Source organism: Lucilia sericata, unplaced genomic scaffold (assembly GCF_015586225.1).
Source record: "Lucilia sericata isolate MDLA Ls3-8-SP2 unplaced genomic scaffold, ASM1558622v1 Contig001160F_arrow, whole genome shotgun sequence".
NCBI lineage: Eukaryota > Metazoa > Arthropoda > Insecta > Diptera > Calliphoridae > Lucilia > Lucilia sericata.
In genome coordinates this window covers 103,734-122,138 of record NW_023995130.1, presented here as the reverse complement: position 1 = coordinate 122,138, position 18,405 = coordinate 103,734, and the positions used below count along the sequence as shown (strand labels likewise).

The 18,405-nt window shown below is 32.3% G+C and overlaps 1 protein-coding gene across 1 annotated transcript in view; it reads right to left on the bottom strand.

The window, feature by feature from the left end:
* Nucleotides 1-18,405, bottom strand: part of LOC119610337 (galactokinase-like) — a 57,095-nt gene that overhangs the window by 2,070 nt on the left and 36,620 nt on the right. Inside the window, exon 7 of the mRNA XM_037965500.1 lies at nt 12,772-12,890. Within this exon, the coding sequence (XP_037821428.1) occupies nt 12,772-12,890 (119 nt within the window). The remainder of the gene's footprint in view (nt 1-12,771; nt 12,891-18,405) is intronic.

Genomic DNA, 18,405 nt, shown 5'->3' with positions numbered 1-18,405 from the left:
ACTATAGAATAGTCTATAGTCCTGACTATAGAAGAGTCTATAATCTATTCTTATGACTGTGAAATAGTCTAAAGTCCATACATTAGAATAGTCTATAGTCCAGGCTATAGAATTTTTAGTCTATAGTCCTGACATTTTTCTGTTTAGAGATAGATCGGATGTCTTTTAAAAATTTTTCTGTTGAGAGACAGAGTAAACTTCTCTTAGATAATCTGTATCTAGAGACAAAACAAACCTCTCCCAAATTTTAGTTTTTTAAAGTCACATCTTAACTAATTGACTTAAATATCCTGAAAAACTTCTTCTTTCAAATTGACAAAACCAACTTTAACTTACAATGAACATGAAAACTTGAGTAAGCACGTCTTGTGCCGTTATTAGCTCACAAAAAACAGTATAAAGAAAAGAATGAAAAGTATGAAAGAAAAATATTCCAACATATTGCTTGATTTAGATCCTAAGAGAGTTCAAATACAATTTCCTGTTAAATTAAATACTTTTTATTTAAAGTACAAAAACAGCAACCAGTGCAAACAGTAATTTTTTTGAATTTTTTCAGTTGTTGGCATCATTTTAATGTTGTACATTTAATAGTTGGAAAAAATTAAAAAAAAAAACAGAAATTTATTAAATTATAAACATTGTGGTTTGCCATTTAAAACGTTTTTTTTTTTTTCTATTTTTTCTAAACTCGGCATGTGGCTTTAATATTAGAAAACATATAAATCTTAACTAGTGCAACACAGTGTGTTAACACACAGTTAATTCTTTAGTATTGGTAACAGAGGAGGGGAAAAATGCGCACACACAAAGGCCAAATATTCCCTAGACTATAGAAAGCCAGTAGCTAACCACAACTAACAAATTATATTATAAAAATACAGAACAAACAATCTGGGAAGTGAGTGCGAGTATATGTATGTATTATAACTTCTATTACTATGCAATAGTTTTTTCTATATTTATTTTTCTTACGTTGGTGTGCGTGCATGTATTTGTTTATTTTTAATTTACTGCATGTAATAATTTTATGGTCTAAATAACATATAAGCTGTAGGAATTGAATGTGTATGTTAGTATGTGTGAATAAAATATTTTTCTTTATAAAAACTGTGATCCAAAGTCTACAACTTTCAATCAGTTAAACTATATTTGCGCTTAATGCCTCAATTATAAAAACAAATCCTTTGATATCTTTTGGCCAAAAATACTATTTTCATTAAAAACCAAAATGTTCTATCTGTTGAAATTTTTTCTCTCTTCAATACACATCCATAAGTATATGTATATAAATAATTCTTCACAAATAACCTTCACATTTGGTATGTTTTTTTTCAAAATAAACTTTTTAATCAATGCAAGTCAATTAAGCACTGAAGAGCATGAGTTTTTCAAACATTATTTTTTCACAACTATGATTTGCTGTAGAAACAACGTTGAAAGCCTCTTTACCTTTGTGCAAAGAGAAAGGGAGAGAGAAAGTTCGGTAGAGTGGTAGGCAGGGATGGAAAATGAGATTTTGTTTCAGTATCAAAAAATATTTCAGAGGGTACTTTTTTGGATCTTAGAGTACTAAAATATTTTTTTTTTGCTGAAAGTTGTTAATTTTTTAAATACACCTTCACATATTTAGACATTTTTAAATAATTAACAACAGAAGTAGAAAAGGTATTATATATACCGTAGGGTGATCGATTATTCGACATTTTCCAAAAACCGGTTTTCGAGTAGTTCGAATAGTTGACATTTGAAAAAAAACCGGTTGATATTTTTCAAATTCAGAGAAAATGGATTTTTATTATACATAAAAACATCTAGTTTAATTTGAAAAAAAATTATGACCCGAACTGATTTTTTAAAATAAACATTATTTCTTTAATGTAAAAAATTGGGAAGAATCCTAGTTTATTCTAAAGTCCCTGTTTAGTTAATTTTCATAGGCATTCCAACACTGCTATAATATTTCAGCGCCAAATTAATTATTGTAATTGGAATATAATCTTAAGATTGATAAAATTTTATCCAACAGTTATTCCAATCAATTTTACAAATAAATTAATTAGGAATTAATTAGGAATATCAAAAAAGTTTAACCAAAGGTGCTTTAGAAAAATATACTCTAGTTTCTTGACTCGAATATTTTAAAATTTAGACAGGTATTATTATTTATTTCAAAATTTAATTGAAGTAATCTTTGAATACAAAGCAAATAAAAGTATTCGAAACCGGCTTTTAAAAAGTTAAAAACCGGGTTATTTGATATTCGAAAAAATCAACATTTAGAAAAAACCGACATTGGTAAATAGTTAAACTGAAAAATTTGATTGATAATAGAATAATAGAATAAAGTGTTATATACTATTGTAAAGCTAATGAAATTACGCGTATGCGTATGATGTACATATTAAGTATGTTAGATAAATATAGCTAACAGAATACCTGGGACAAAATAGAGTTTAAAATATTAAGATAAAATACAAAATATAAAGAATTTCGAAAAACAGAAAAAAACCATTTCGGCAAATTTAGGTGAGGTTTATAATATAATAATTTCAATTAATTACATTATATATTTCTATGTAAAAATATGAAAAACTTAAAATTTTCCCGAAAAATTACGACATTTGTAATCATTTTGGTGTTGTATACAAATTTGTGTATGTCATTGAAATCGTCTCCCAAGGACCTTTCATATGATACTAAATTTGCATATGGTTTATTTGTCAAAAATGTGAAAAAAATAACATAAAAACCCTAAAAAGGACCTTTTTATTCTTTGATCCAGCTCACCAAATATTGACGTCAGGACAAAAATTTTGAGAAATGGTATCTTAGAATGAACTAAATTTTCATTTTCGGTGGGAACATCAGCAATTCCCATTTTGGGGCCACCCTAATATACATATGTGTTATTAAATTAAAATTCGATGTACATAGGTGTTCATTTGTTAAAAAATCAATAGTCATATCAAATTCTACACATGAGACCATACATAAGACCATCCATGACATGAAACAGTAATTTGCTTTAAAGTCCAAATAATTTTCACCAAAAATTTCTCTTATTATCTATGGTTGAATTCTTAATTTAAAAACATATCGTTTTATATTAGATAGAAATTGAGTCCTTCGAGCTTCTATCATTTGGAAATAATTAGTTTTAAAGTCAAATATTTTTTCAAAATTGAAATTTTTTGGTAATTTTTTCATATAATATTAACAATGGAGTTTAATTAGATTAATATTCATATAATGTCAATCAAGATAAAAATTCGAAATGAGCTGCATTGTTATTTGCAAAACATACTTCTAAAAAGTGGCTTTTAAAACTAGATTTCAAAACATTCTTAGAATTTCAAATTTGAACTTTTAAAGATACTTGGACCCCCATTTTCTCATTGTCTGATTATGTTTTATCATAACGATAAATTTACATTTTACATACAAAAATAATTTTAACCGGCAGTATATCCACCTGTTAAACGATAACCGGAGGTTGAGATATTGGCCTGAGAGTATCAAATAAGACTCGGGAGTATCACGGTACTTTTGAACATCAAATAGTATCAAAAAAAGTACCATCGTACCAATTTGCCATCCCTGGTGGTAGGTAAAGAAGTTACTTAGAAATATTTTGAATACGAATTCGTTACAAAGAAATTGCAATGCATTTTTTGTTTTTAACAAATATATTCTAAATTGTATGCATATTTTCATGCACATGAATTTCAGGGGTGTTCAAAAATTAAGGCGGCTGCCGACGTAAAGACCTGTAAGAAAATATTTATAATGTGGGTGGAATACATGCAGCGAATAAACGGACGAACGAACGAACGAACGAACGAAGAACTAACGAACGAACGAACGAACTAACGAAACGAACGAAGAAAACGAACGAACTAACGAACGAACGAACTAACGAACTAACGAACTAACGAACTAACGAACTAACGAACGAACGAAACTAACAACTAAAACGAACGAACGAAACGAACTAACTAACTAACGAACTAACTAACGAACGAACGAACTACGACGAACGAAAAACTAAAACGAACTAACAAACGAACGAACGAACGAACGAACGAACGAACGAACTAATAACTAACGAACGAAACTAACTAACGAACGAACTAACAACGAACGAACTAACGAACGAACTAACTAACGAACGAAGAACTAACGAACGAACTAACGAACGACTAAACGAACGAACGAACGAACGAACGAACGAACGAATAACTAACAAACGAACGAACGAACTAACGAACGAACGAAAACGAACGAACGAACGAACTAACGAACTAACGAACTAACTAACGAACAACAACTAACTAACTAACACTAACGAACGAACGAACTAACGAAACGAACAAACTAACAACGAACTACCGAACAACTAACTAACGAACGAACTAACGAACGAAAAAAAACGAACGAACGAACGAACAACTACGAACGAACAACGAACAACGAAAGAACGAACTAACAACGAACTACGAACTAACTAACTAAAACTAACTAACTAACTAAGACTAACGAACTAGACTAACAACGAACGAACTAACTAACTAAACTAACGAACAACTAACGAACTAACTAACGAACTAACGAAGAACGAAAAAACGAATAACGAAACTAACTAACTAACGAACTAAACGAAACGAACTAACTACTAACTAAATAACTAACTAAACGAACTAAACTAACTAACGAAACTAACTAACTAAAACTAACGAACTCGACTAACTAACTAACTAACTAACGAACTAACTAACTAACGTAACTAACTAAAAACTAACTAACTAACTAACGAACTAACTAACTAATAACTAACTAACTAACTAACTAACTAACTACTAACTAACTAACTAACTACTAACTAACTAACTAACTAACTAACTAACTAACTACTAGGGAGAATCCCATAAGGCCACTTGTATAATAAAATTCTGGTTAGAATTAAAATTCTTAATTAGTTAGCCCAAAAGATATCAGGACGAGAAACCTCCTGAGATGAGCAAGTCTGAGCTTAGTATGTTTGTACCTGAGAATTCAGACAACATAGAGTCTATATAGAGGGCAATGCAAACTCTCTAGCACTGTCTTTTACCACTATCAGTCTTTCGCCGAAATTAGATCCAGATATCTTGGGAATGATATTATTTCCGATATAAAATCCCTCACAAAACTGACTTTCTGAACATGTCTGAGGATTCAGACAAATGTAGAGCCTATAGGGAGGGCAATGAAACTCTAGAGCACTTTCTTTTACACTATCAGTCTTTCGCCCGAAATTAGATCCAAATATCTTGGAAGTGATATTATTCCCGATATAAAATCCCTCACAAAACTGACTTTCTGAACATCGGACGATAATTCATTTGGAGATCACTGTATAAGGTTTTTATTTTACCAATAAACATTTTCCCAAAAAAAAAGTACGGTACACACAACCTGATAAATATGTTATAGAAATGTTTCTGTCTAGAGAGAAGATGCTATCCAAAGACAGGAAAGTGTGTTTTGGACTTCTTCCTCTAGTGACAAAACAATTGTTTTTTACGAAACAGCATTTCGTTCCTAAACTACTTAAAAAACTTCTAATACATTTCTGCATTTCCTTTTCACACCTTGAACACCCCTACTACATTAACAGCTTCATATTGTTGCATCCAAGCACTAAAGCTTCAACAACTAGCAACAACAACCAGAAGAAAAGAACACATATGCAATCATTAGCTTAATTTTTCGGTACTTTGAATCAATGGCTTTCAATATGACTGAATGAATGAATAAATGTTTGAATGAATGAATAACAAATGAAAAAGAAACGAGCCATCTGGAATTTAACTCACAAATTCAACAGAAGGCAAACAAAACAACAACAGCAGCAACAGCATAAAAATCAAAAGCAAAATCTGGAAATAAAAAGCCTTCTATAAAGATAGTTTTTATTTTAAAAGGCCGACTGCCAACAAAAGAATTGCGAACAACGACAGCGAATTGTATGACTTGGAGCCATCATCCTTTTCACTATATATGAAGCTATAGTATATTCCTAAAAGTGTTTGAGAATACATATTTGGTTGGTTGGTGGCACAAAATAAATACCTTTACACAAATTATTCTCACATCATATGTATGCATGAGTGTGTTGGTTGGGGAGGAGATGTTAAGATATATATATGTGTGTGTGTGTATTCAACGTATTTTACACAAAAAGGTATGAGTATTGTAGATAGAGTTTACATATGGAACCTTAAATGCATAAATCAAATTTGCTGATTGCAGTTGAATTTAATGCTGCTGTTGCTCTGCCGCTGCTCTATTGCAAATGAAAAATCTATATATTGCAACCAAAACTAACGACATTTTCCTTCTTTTTTTTGCTCTTATTGTGCGCCCTCTTTCATATGCTATATATTCTGCTGAAATCTATACCCGGGGTATAACCAACTTCCCCACTCGGTATTTTGTTATTTCAGTTTATGGAGCGCACAGTGCTTTCGATTCTAGTTGAAGTGTTGAAAAATTTATGTAATTCTCTACAGCAGTATCTTAACAGTTCAGATTTGTCGAGTTCATTGTAGTCTTTATATCTATTTGGTTTAATATGGCAAATGTTTAAGTGTAAATTTTGCTAATTGTCCCACTGTAACAGATAGTTTTTTATTATATTTACTCAGCATAAATATGATATGTATGCCCTGTTAAATGTCTCCTTTTTTTGTTATTAAATAATCTATGTATATACAGCATACAAATCAAGAAAAAAAAAAACCTGAACAAAGACTTACTCTACAAATATTATCATCACACCACCAACAACGTCACCATCATCATCACCTCTGTCATCATCAACACATGGTAATGGGAATCCAAACACAGTGTGTTCCTACACTATGAACCAAAAAGTTGATTTTCTTTTATGAAAAATATAGAGCTATATGGTAAACTAAATGTTGCATGATCCTTACAGCAACGAGGCAAGCTTTTGTTAGTTGGTTGTGAGCAAGAACATAAAAATATAAAAATTCTGCATAAATTAGTTGAATATACATACATACGTATATTTTGTTTTCTTTTCGACACTTTTTTCCGAGATATTTTGCCCTCGACTGCTTTTACTACAACATTTTTTAAGCTGTTAAACAAATTCAATGATTTGCCTGTAATTTTCGGATTTTTTGCTTTGCATTGGAATATTATACAATTTTTCCTGGGAATGACATTAGGGCACTGTGGGAAGGTATGGTATATTTAGTACCCATACTGTGCCTTTCTATAGAACTGAAACTGAACTGAACTTAAACTGAACTGAACTTAAACTGAACTAGAACTGAACTAGAACTGAACTAGAACTGAACTAGAACTGAACTAGAACTGAACTAGAACTGAACTAGAACTGAACTAGAACTGAACTAGAACTGAACTAGAACTGAACTAGAACTGAACTAGAACTGAACTAGAACTGAACTAGAACTGAACTAGAACTGAACTAGAACTGAACTAGAACTGAACTAGAACTGAACTAGAACTGAACTAGAACTGAACTAGAACTGAACTAGAACTGAACTAGAACTGAACTAGAACTGAACTAGAACTGAACTAGAACTGAACTAGAACTGAACTAGAACTGAACTAGAACTGAACTAGAACTGAACTAGAACTGAACTAGAACTGAACTTGAACTGAACTAGAACTGAACTAGAACTGAACTAGAACTGAACTAGAACTGAACTAGAACTGAACTAGAACTAGAACTGAACTAGAACTGAACAGAACTGAACTAGAACTGAACTAGAACTGAACTAGAACTGAACTAGAACTGAACTAGAACTGAACTAGAACTGAACTAGAACTGAACTAGAACTGAACTAGAACTGAACTAGAACTGAACTAGAACTGAACTAGAACTGAACTAGAACTGAACTAGAACTGAACTAGAACTGAACTAGAACTGAACTAGAACTGAACTAGAACTGAACTAGAACTGAACTAGAACTGAACTAGAACTGAACTAGAACTGAACTAGAACTGAACTAGAACTGAACTAGAACTGAACTAAAACTGAACTAGAACTGAACTAGAACTAAACTAGAACTGAACTAGAACTGAACTAGAACTGAACTTGAACCGAACTAGAACTGAACTAGAACTGAACTAGAAGTGAACTAGAACTGAACAAGAACTGAACTAGAACTGAACTAGAACTAGAACTGAACTAGAACTGAACTAGAACTGAACTAGAACTGAACTAGAACTGAACTAGAACTGAACTAGAACTGAACTAGAACTGAACTGAACTAGAACTGAACTAGAACTGAACTAGAACTGAACTAGAACTGAACTAGAACTGAACTAGAACTGAACTAGAACTGAACTAGAACTGAACTAGAACTGAACTAGAAACTGAACTAGAACTGAACTAGAACTGAACTAGAACTGAACTAGAACTGAACTAGAACTGAACTAGAATGAACTAGAACTGACTAGAACTGATACTAGAACTGACCTAGAATCTGATTACTAGAAACTGAACTAGAACTGAACTAGAACTGAACTAGAACTGAACTAGAACTGAACTAGAACTGAACTAGAACTGAACTAGAACTGACTAGAACTGAACTAGAACTGAACTAGAACTGAACTAGAACTGAACTAGAACTGAACTAGAACTGAACTAGAAACTGAACTAGAACTGAACTAGAACTGAACTAGAACTGAACTAGACTGAACTAGAACTGAACTAGAATGAACTAGAACTGAACTAGAACTGAACTAGAACTGAACTAGAACTGAACTAGAACTGAACTAGAACTGAACTAGATACTGAACTAGAACTGAACTAGAACTGAACTAGAACTAACTAGAACTGAACTAGAACTGAACTAGAACTGAACTAGAACTGAACTAGAACTGAACTAGAACTGAACTAGAACTGAACTAGAACGAACTAGCACTGAAGCAATGAACTAGAACTGAACTAGAATTCCACAGAACAGTAGCTTGCTCTTACCCATAGTGCACTAAATGCCAATAAAACGAACGGAATGTGTATGTGCTGCATATTACCCCCGAATTACCCAAATTATGTTAACTGAAACGCATAGTGCTCATGGTATTATAGAAATATAGCGATCCAACAGCAGAAAAATCGCGAATACAAGAAAATAAAAAATTTACGCTAATGATGGCTGTTCTGTTCTTGATAATAGTTCACTTGATTCGTATTGTTATTGCTGTAAATGTTGCTACTATGTACTTTTCCTATTGTCGTATTGCAGCATATGATAATATTGATGTTCTTGTTATGGCAGCACAGCTACTACGGTCGTTGCATTCTACTAAAAAGTACTGAAAACAAATTTTAACTGAGTGTGTTGCAGTGCTGCATTCCATGTTGGTATAGAAAATAATAACTATCAGCCATAATAATGAAAATAGGATAGAGACACTCAAATATTAACAAACATACATTTATACAATACATACATATATACATAGTAACATTCATACAATATAAATGGACGTAAAATATCATGCCATCATATTTTGGTAACAAATACATACGAATATAGCAGCAGATATTGCTAGTCAGTAGTTGTGTCTACTGATTATAGTAATCTGCCAGCAATTGCATTAATATTTTTTATTGCATTTCTTTTTTTTGGGATTAACATATAAGTATAACGATGATAATGATGCTGATGATGAGGACGTTTTGATGTTGATGATGCCCTCATTATATCTAGAGCGTATAATATAATTACAGGCTAATGATATTTTTTCCATATACACTTTCATACATTTATTTATCTTTTTGCTGAATATATCAAGTGCTGGTACTGGTACTTGCTTATTTGTTGTCGATAAGCATAATGTTAAGCTATAGCGCTTTAGGCGTTTATTTTTTTACATAAATGCAGATGAGTGCATTTAAAATCAAAGAGTAATTGTAAAATGATGGGTTTTTATTAAACATAATGCCTATTAATCTAATTTATAGCTACTTGTACTTATTTCTGAATGATTATGTAAAAGTGTAGGTATTTTTTGGAAAAATGCTTAAAAAAATGAACCAAATGATTTTAAATCAATGAAAATTAACAAGTTAAGATTGGGCTATGTCGAATCTTAAATACTCTCCACCTGGAAGCTACTTTTTAAAAAACGCTAGCTAAATGTTTTTAGATACTCAATACATTATGGAAGCTAAAATTTCGTCAATTATTCATCGATCCGGAAAACATATATAGAATCATATTTACTTCGAATTCTATTCCGACATCTTTATTTCTTAATTAGTATGTGGCCTCCAGGTTAGTGTTGTAGACCCTTCCGATGCACTGGTAAAGAAACGCACAAGAGGGGAAACGGAGGGCGAAGGACGAACGAACGAAACGAACGAAACGAACGAACGAACGAACGAACGAACGAACGAAACGAAACGAACGAACGAACGAACGAACGAACGAAACGAACGAACGAACGAAAACGAACGAAGACGAACGAACGAAAACGAACGAACGAACGAACGAACGAACGAACGAAACGAAAACGAACGAACGAACGAACGAACGAACGAACGAACGAACGAACGAACGAACGAACGAACGAACGAACGAACGAACGAACGAACGAACGAAACGAACGAACGAACGAACGAACGAACGAACGAACGAAACGAACGAACGAACGAACGAACGAAACGAACGAACGAACGAACGAACGAACGAACGAAACGAACGAACGAACGAACGAACGAACGAACGAACGAACGAACGAACGAACGAACGAACGAACGAACGAACGAACGAACGAACGAACGAACGAAAACGAACGAAACGAACGAACGAACGAAACGAACGAACGAACGAACGAACGAACGAACGAACGAACGAACGAACGAAGAACGACGAACGAACGAACGAACGAACGAACGAACGAACGAACGAACGAACGAACGAACGAACGAACGAACGAACGAACGAACGAACGAACGAAACGAACGAACGAACGAACGAACGAACGAACGAAAGAACGAAAACGAACGAACGAACGAACGAACGAACGAACGAACGAACGAACGAACGAACGAACGAACGAACGAACGAACGAACGAAACGAACGAACGAACGAACGAACGAACGAAAACGAACAACGAACGAAACGAACGAAACGAACGAACGAACGAACGAAACGAACGAACGAAACGAACGAACGAACGAACGAACGAACGAACGAACGAACGAAACGAACGAACGAACGAACGAACGAACGAACGAAACGAACGAACGAACGAACGAACGAACGAACGAACGAAGAACGAACGAACGAACGAACGAACGAACGAACGAACGAACGAAAACGAACGAAGAACGAACGAACGAACGAACGAACGAACGAACGAACGAACGAACGAACGAACGAACAACGAACGAACGAACGAACGAACGAACGAACGAAAAGAACGAACGAACGAACGAAGAAACGAACGAACGAACGAACGAACGAACGAACGAAACGAACGAACGAACGAAACGAACGAACGAACGAACGAACGAACGAACGAACGAACGAACGAAACGAACGAAAACGAACGAACGAAACGAACGAACAAAACGAACGAAACGAACGAACGAACGAAACGAACGAAGAACGAACGAACGAACGAACGAACGAAACGAACGAACGAACGAACGAACTAACGAACGAACGAACGAACGAACGAACGAAACGAACGAACGAACGAACGAACGAACGAAGAACGAACGAACGAACAACGAACGAAACAACGAACGAACGAACGAACGAACGTACGAACGAACTAACGAACTAAACTGAACGAACGAACGAACGAACGAACGAACCGAACTAACTAAATAACTAAATATAATAATCTAACGACACTAAAAGAAATAAATAAAAAAAACTAAATAACAAAAACAAACAAACAAAACAAACCAAAAAATAACACAAACATAAATAATAAATAACTAACTACTAACTAAACTACTTACTAACTAACTAAATAACTAACTAACTAACTAAACTAAACTACCTAAAACTAAACTAACTAAACTATACTAACTAACTAACTTAACTAACTAACTAACTAACTAACTAATTAACTAACTAACTAACTAACTAACTAATTAGCTAACTAACTAACTAACTAACTAACTAATTAACTAACTAACTAAATAACTAAGTAATTAGCTAACTAACTAACTAATGCGCATTTCCATGTACCTTTTTAGTAGGGCTTTACTGCAAATATTGCGGACCGAGTTACCTTTTTGCACAGACACTTTCTTTCAAAAATTAGATAATTGATATATTATAAAACCTTTTTGTTTAACAAATACTGAAACATCTTCATAGTTTAAAATCTACTTACTTAAGTATAAAATATCTTACATAATTATGTAACCTAATTTACTAAAATATAAATTAATGCTCAGAACACCCCACCACCATATTACTTTCTTATAAAAACGAATTTTAATTACCATTAAAAGAACCCTAGTAATAGTTATTTGCTTTTAATTAAATGTTGTGTCGAATTCAACCACTGAGGTTATGTTATTTCTTCATCTATTTGAAATAAATCCTCCAAAATAAACCCTCATTTAGAAAAATGAAAATTATAAAAAAAATCCTTATATTTTTATCGCGTTCCAAATTTGTAATGTCATGCACACTTAGTCACTTTGCAAATTAAATATTTACTTATCGTTACTTTTTTCGTTTCATATTTTTTACCTTTTTAAAATCATGGTTTTTCAATGCATCAGCAGCCTCTAGTGTTCGCTTAATTTCCGTAATAACATGACGTGCCCGTTTTACCAAAACCTCCTCACATTTGACATTACGTTGTAAGGCTGTAATTTAATTAAAATAAAATATATAAAAAAATATTAGAAATGCAGAGAAACTGAAACAACAAGTAAATTTAAGTAAATATACATATTTTAGTGTTGGCTGGTTTTTCTTTAATGTCTTTCGAATAAAAAATATACAGCCAGACTTATGAATAAACATATGTATACATATGTATGTACATGACAGTATTGGGCAAAAATAATACTTTCAAAATTAAGAATCCAAAAACCTATATCCTAGACTATATTAGAGACAAGAGGTCAATCACTAGAACAGAACTAGAACAGAACTGGAACAGAACTGGAACAGAACTAGAACAGAACTAGAACAGAACTAGAACAGAACTAGAACAGAACTAGAACAGAACTAGAACAGAACTAGAACAGAACTAGAACAGAACTAGAACAGAACTAGAACAGAACTAGAACAGAACTAGAACAGAACAAGAACAAACTAGAACAGAACTAGAACAGAACTAGAACAGAACTAGAACAGAACTAGAACAGAACTAGAACAGAACTAGAACAGAACTAGAACAGAACTAGAACAGAACTAGAACAGAACTAGAACAGAACTAGAACAGAACTAGAACAGAACTAGAACAGAACTAGAACAGAACTAGAACAGAACTAGAACAGAACTAGAACAGAACTAGAACAGAACTAGAACAGAACTAGAACAGAACTAGAACAGAACTAGAACAGAACTAGAACAGAACTAGAACAGAACTAGAACAGAACTAGAACAGAACTAGAACAGAACTAGAACAGAACTAGAACAGAACTAGAACAGAACTAGAACAGAACTAGAACAGAACAAGAACAAAACTAGAACAGAACTAGAACAGAACAAGAACAGAAACTAGAACAGAACTAGAACAGAACTAGAACAGAACTAGAACAGAACTAGAACAGAACTAGAACAGAACTAGAACAGAACTAGAACAGAACTAGAACAGAACTAGAACAGAACTAGAACAGAACTAGAACAGAACTAGAACAGAACTAGAACAGAACTAGAACAGAACTAGAACAGAACTAGAACAGAACTAGAACAGAACTAGAACAGAACTAGAACAGAACTAGAACAGAACTAGAACAGAACTAGAACAGAACTAGAACAGAACTAGAACAGAACTAGAACAGAACTAGAACAGAACTAGAACAGAACTAGAACAGAACTAGAACAGAACTAGAACAGAACTAGAACAGAACTAGAACAGAACTAGAACAGAACTAGAACAGAACTAGAACAGAACTAGAACAGAACTAGAACAGAACTAGAACAGAACTAGAACAGAACTAGAACAGAACTAGAACAGAATTAGAACAGAACTAGAACAGAACTAGAACAGAACTAGAACAAAACTAGAACAGAACTAGAACAAAACTAGAACAGAACTAGAACAGAACTAGAACAAAACTCGAAAAGAACTAGATCTGAACTAAAACTGGAATGCCCACAACTGATATATGCATATTATTTTCATACTGCATAGTTGTTGTTGTTAGCTAACAGTATGAAGGTTTAGGGGTGATCATGTGTGTATGTGTGTCTGTATTTTTGCGATTCCTTTTTGAAATTTTATTTTTTAATGAGCACCTGTGTGGCAAAAATTTCCTGCTGCCGCCTGCCAAACTAGTGATATGAAATAATTACAGTAGAACTTTTTTTTTCGCTTCTTTTTCTTTAGTAGAAACTGAAATAATAAAGACCTTTTTTCACCTATACATTTTCTACACAGTAGTTACTTATTTGGGTTTTATAGCTTCGAGTTACGCATTAATTATAATTTAGAATAAAAGTGAATAAAATGGCAAAGAAATTGCAAGTTCTAAATGCTAATATTTATGTGAAGGTTTCAATTGATGCACTCGTTAAGAAAATGTTAGTTTGGTGTGTTCTGAAAGCTAAAGCCTAGAATTGTATAGTATTAGTTAATTTAACTGATTTGTTCAGTTGAGTGTAAGTAAGGAGATCGTTAAGAGATTGAGTTTGCACTTATACATAGTAATTTTATTAAAGGATATGATTATTCTAATACCGGAAATATAAACACCCATCATCTATTATGGACTATAAAATAGTAGACTGTTTTCAAACATTTTTGTAATGTTAAAACAACCCTCGTTTGTTAACTAAATTACTAACTAACACGAATGTCTAGTAGTTTTTAATGTATGTAGATATAAATTGTTGCAATGTTAGTTAGTTTATTTTTTGTTATTATTGTTGTAGTGAAGGTGCAAGTATATGAATTAAGTAAACTGAACTCTGTACCCTTTTTTAAACATATTTCTCATATATATGTAGTCGTATGTGTAATTCACACTTAATGATTTCCGTTGAAAACCGTGATGTAAATAATGTGTTGTGAAGAAAAAAATTATTTTAAATTAAACACTTAAAAATGCATAAGAGTATTAAAAACAAATTAAAGTTCTTTTTAAAGCCTACAATTTTGGGTTGTGTAGTAACTTGAATAATAATTTTCATAAATAGAATGAAAGTTTTCATTATTATTTTTTCTAATTTACTTTCACATACACACACACAATCCTTTTAAACTTGTTTCACCTTCAGACCTCCCTTTTTGAAATTATGCTTTTTTTGACTATGTTCTGTATTTCTATACGTTTTCCGGCTGTCACAAACATAAAAACACAACATTTCCGAAAATTGTAAGAATTACCGGAAATTCAAAATATTTTACTCAATAGCTTTTTATATATAGTAGGTCTCTTCCTTCTTTCCTTTACAAGTGCATTAGTATATTCTCTATTTAGATACCAATAACTAACCATTTAGTCAAATAGAAATTCAGTTTTATACCATGGTATTTAGTATTTAAAATCTACAATAATTGTTTTGGCATTAGGCCAATTTGTTATAGAGATAATAAATTAAATATATTTCTGCCTTCGAAACAGGTCTCCAGCAATAGCAATAACAACAGCAACACCAACGCCAATGTCATTTCAATTATAAAGACATTTTCCAAATAAATAAATTGTAAAGAAACGTAAAAAGATTTATAAATAGAAACATTTTCATTGTGAGTTCTGTTTGCTAAACTATAAGCCAGTTAATAAAGCACTTTATCTTTAGAATCTTGGTTGGTCTTTTTTTTTGGATACATAGTACATATAAATAAAAAATATTGCCTTGTATGGGAGGTAGTTGGTTTGAAAGGAGTACTAGTACATGGCTTTCAATTTACTGTCATGTACAAGTGAATATTCTACAATATTCAAGTATTTTTTGCTTCCTTCATACAACTGCTCATGAGTATATTTGTTCAGATCACATCCCTTTATTACATTTTTAAATATATTTTTCATTTTTCTGTTTGTTTTTTGTGTGTTACTGAAAAAATAACTATTTTTCTATAATAATGCAAGGGTACATGAAGAAAATTTCTGACAGGGCCTAAGGTGTAGTCATATAAAAAGGACGTAAATATTAAAGCCCAATATACTATGACTAGACTATGACTAGACTATGACTAGACTATGACTAGACTATGACTAGACTATGACTAGACTATGACTAGACTATGACTAGACTATGACTAGACTATGACTAGACTATGACTAGACTATGACTAGACTATGAACTAGACTATGACTAGACTATGACTAGACTATGACTAGACTATGACTAGACTATGACTAGACTATGACTAGACTATGACTAGACTATGACTAGACTATGACTAGACTATGACTAGACTATGACTAGACTATGACTAGACCATGACTAGACTATGACTAGACTATGACTAGACTATGACTAGACTAGGACTAGACTATGACTAGACTATGAACTTAGACTATGACTTAGACTATGACTTTAGACTAGACTTTAGACTATGACTTTAGACTATGACTTTAGACTATGACTTAGACTATGACTTTAGACTATGACTTTAGACTATGACTTTAGACTATGACTTTAGACTATGACTTTAGACTATGACTTTAGACTATGACTTTAGACTATGACTTTAGACTATGACTTTAGACTATGACTTTAGACTATGACTTTAGACTATGACTTTAGACTATGACTTTAGACTATGACTTTAGACTATGACTTTAGACTATGACTTTAGACTATGACTTTAGACTATGACTTTAGACTATGACTTTAGACTATGACTTTAGACTATGACTTTAGACTATGACTTTAGACTATGACTTTAGACTATGACTTTAGACTATGACTTTAGACTATGACTTTAGACTATGACTTTAGACTATGACTTTAGACTATGACTTTAGACTATGACTTTAGACTATGACTTTAGACTATGACTTTAGACTATGACTTTAGACTATGACTTTAGACTACTGACTTTTAGACTATGACTTTAGACTATGACTTTAGACTATGACTTTAGACTAGACTTTAGACTATGACTTTAGACTACGACTTTAGACTATGACTTTAGACTACGACTTTAGACTATGACTTTAGACTATGACTTTAGACTATGACTTTAGACTATGACTTTAGACTATGACTTTAGACTATGACTTTAGACTATGACCTTAGACTATGACTTTAGACTATGACTTTAGACTATGACTTTAGACTATGTCGTACGTATACATACATACTTTTACAACGGAAGTTATTGAAAAATTATAAACTTTTGGTGTCAATTTGGCACCTACACTATGACTTAAAACTAAAACATTAGACTATGACTTTAATCTAGACTTTAGACTAGACTTTCGACTAGACTTTTGTCTAGAGTTTTGGCTAGACTTTTATCTAGACTTTAAACTGTACTTTAGAATAGCCTTAAGGCTAGAATCAAGACTATCACTTAGACTTAACTAGTTTTGGGGCTGATGGGATACTAACATATTAAAAAGGATGTTTCTTGATCTCAAATTAAATAGTACATTTTAAATTTAACAGCAAAGGGGCCTTAACCCCTCACTGTCTTAACAGCACCATATTTATTCTCCCCTACTAACAGGAATTCCATACAATGTTATTTTTGGCTATATTATTTTTGGCTTTAAATGCATTTCATAGCAAACAAGTGAAAAAAATAGCTAAACGAAAAGAGATCAAGATTTTATTTCTGATAGACTTTTTCATTTAATTTTCTATATTATTTTTATATTTTGTTTTATTTTTATCCAACTTGCAACATATACTCTTGGGGTAACTAACTCCCAAGTATTTTTTTCACTTTTTTCTGCTTCATCTCAGAATAAAAAAATAAAAAAACTTAAAAATATAAAAGAAATTCGATGGCTTTTATTGTGTGTCAACAGACTCTTTAGTGTTTATTGTTACAGTAACTATAGACGCTAGAAAAATTTAGAAATGATTTTCCGTTATGGAGTTTTTTTCATAGTTTTTTTCGATTGCAAGTTTCTATACTTGTTTAAAAATTGTATTTAGTAAAAAATCTTGGTGTGAGTGTGAGTATGTTATTTGGCTTTCTATTAACTTTTTATATTTTATATAAGGAGTACAGAAAAGGTTATAAAT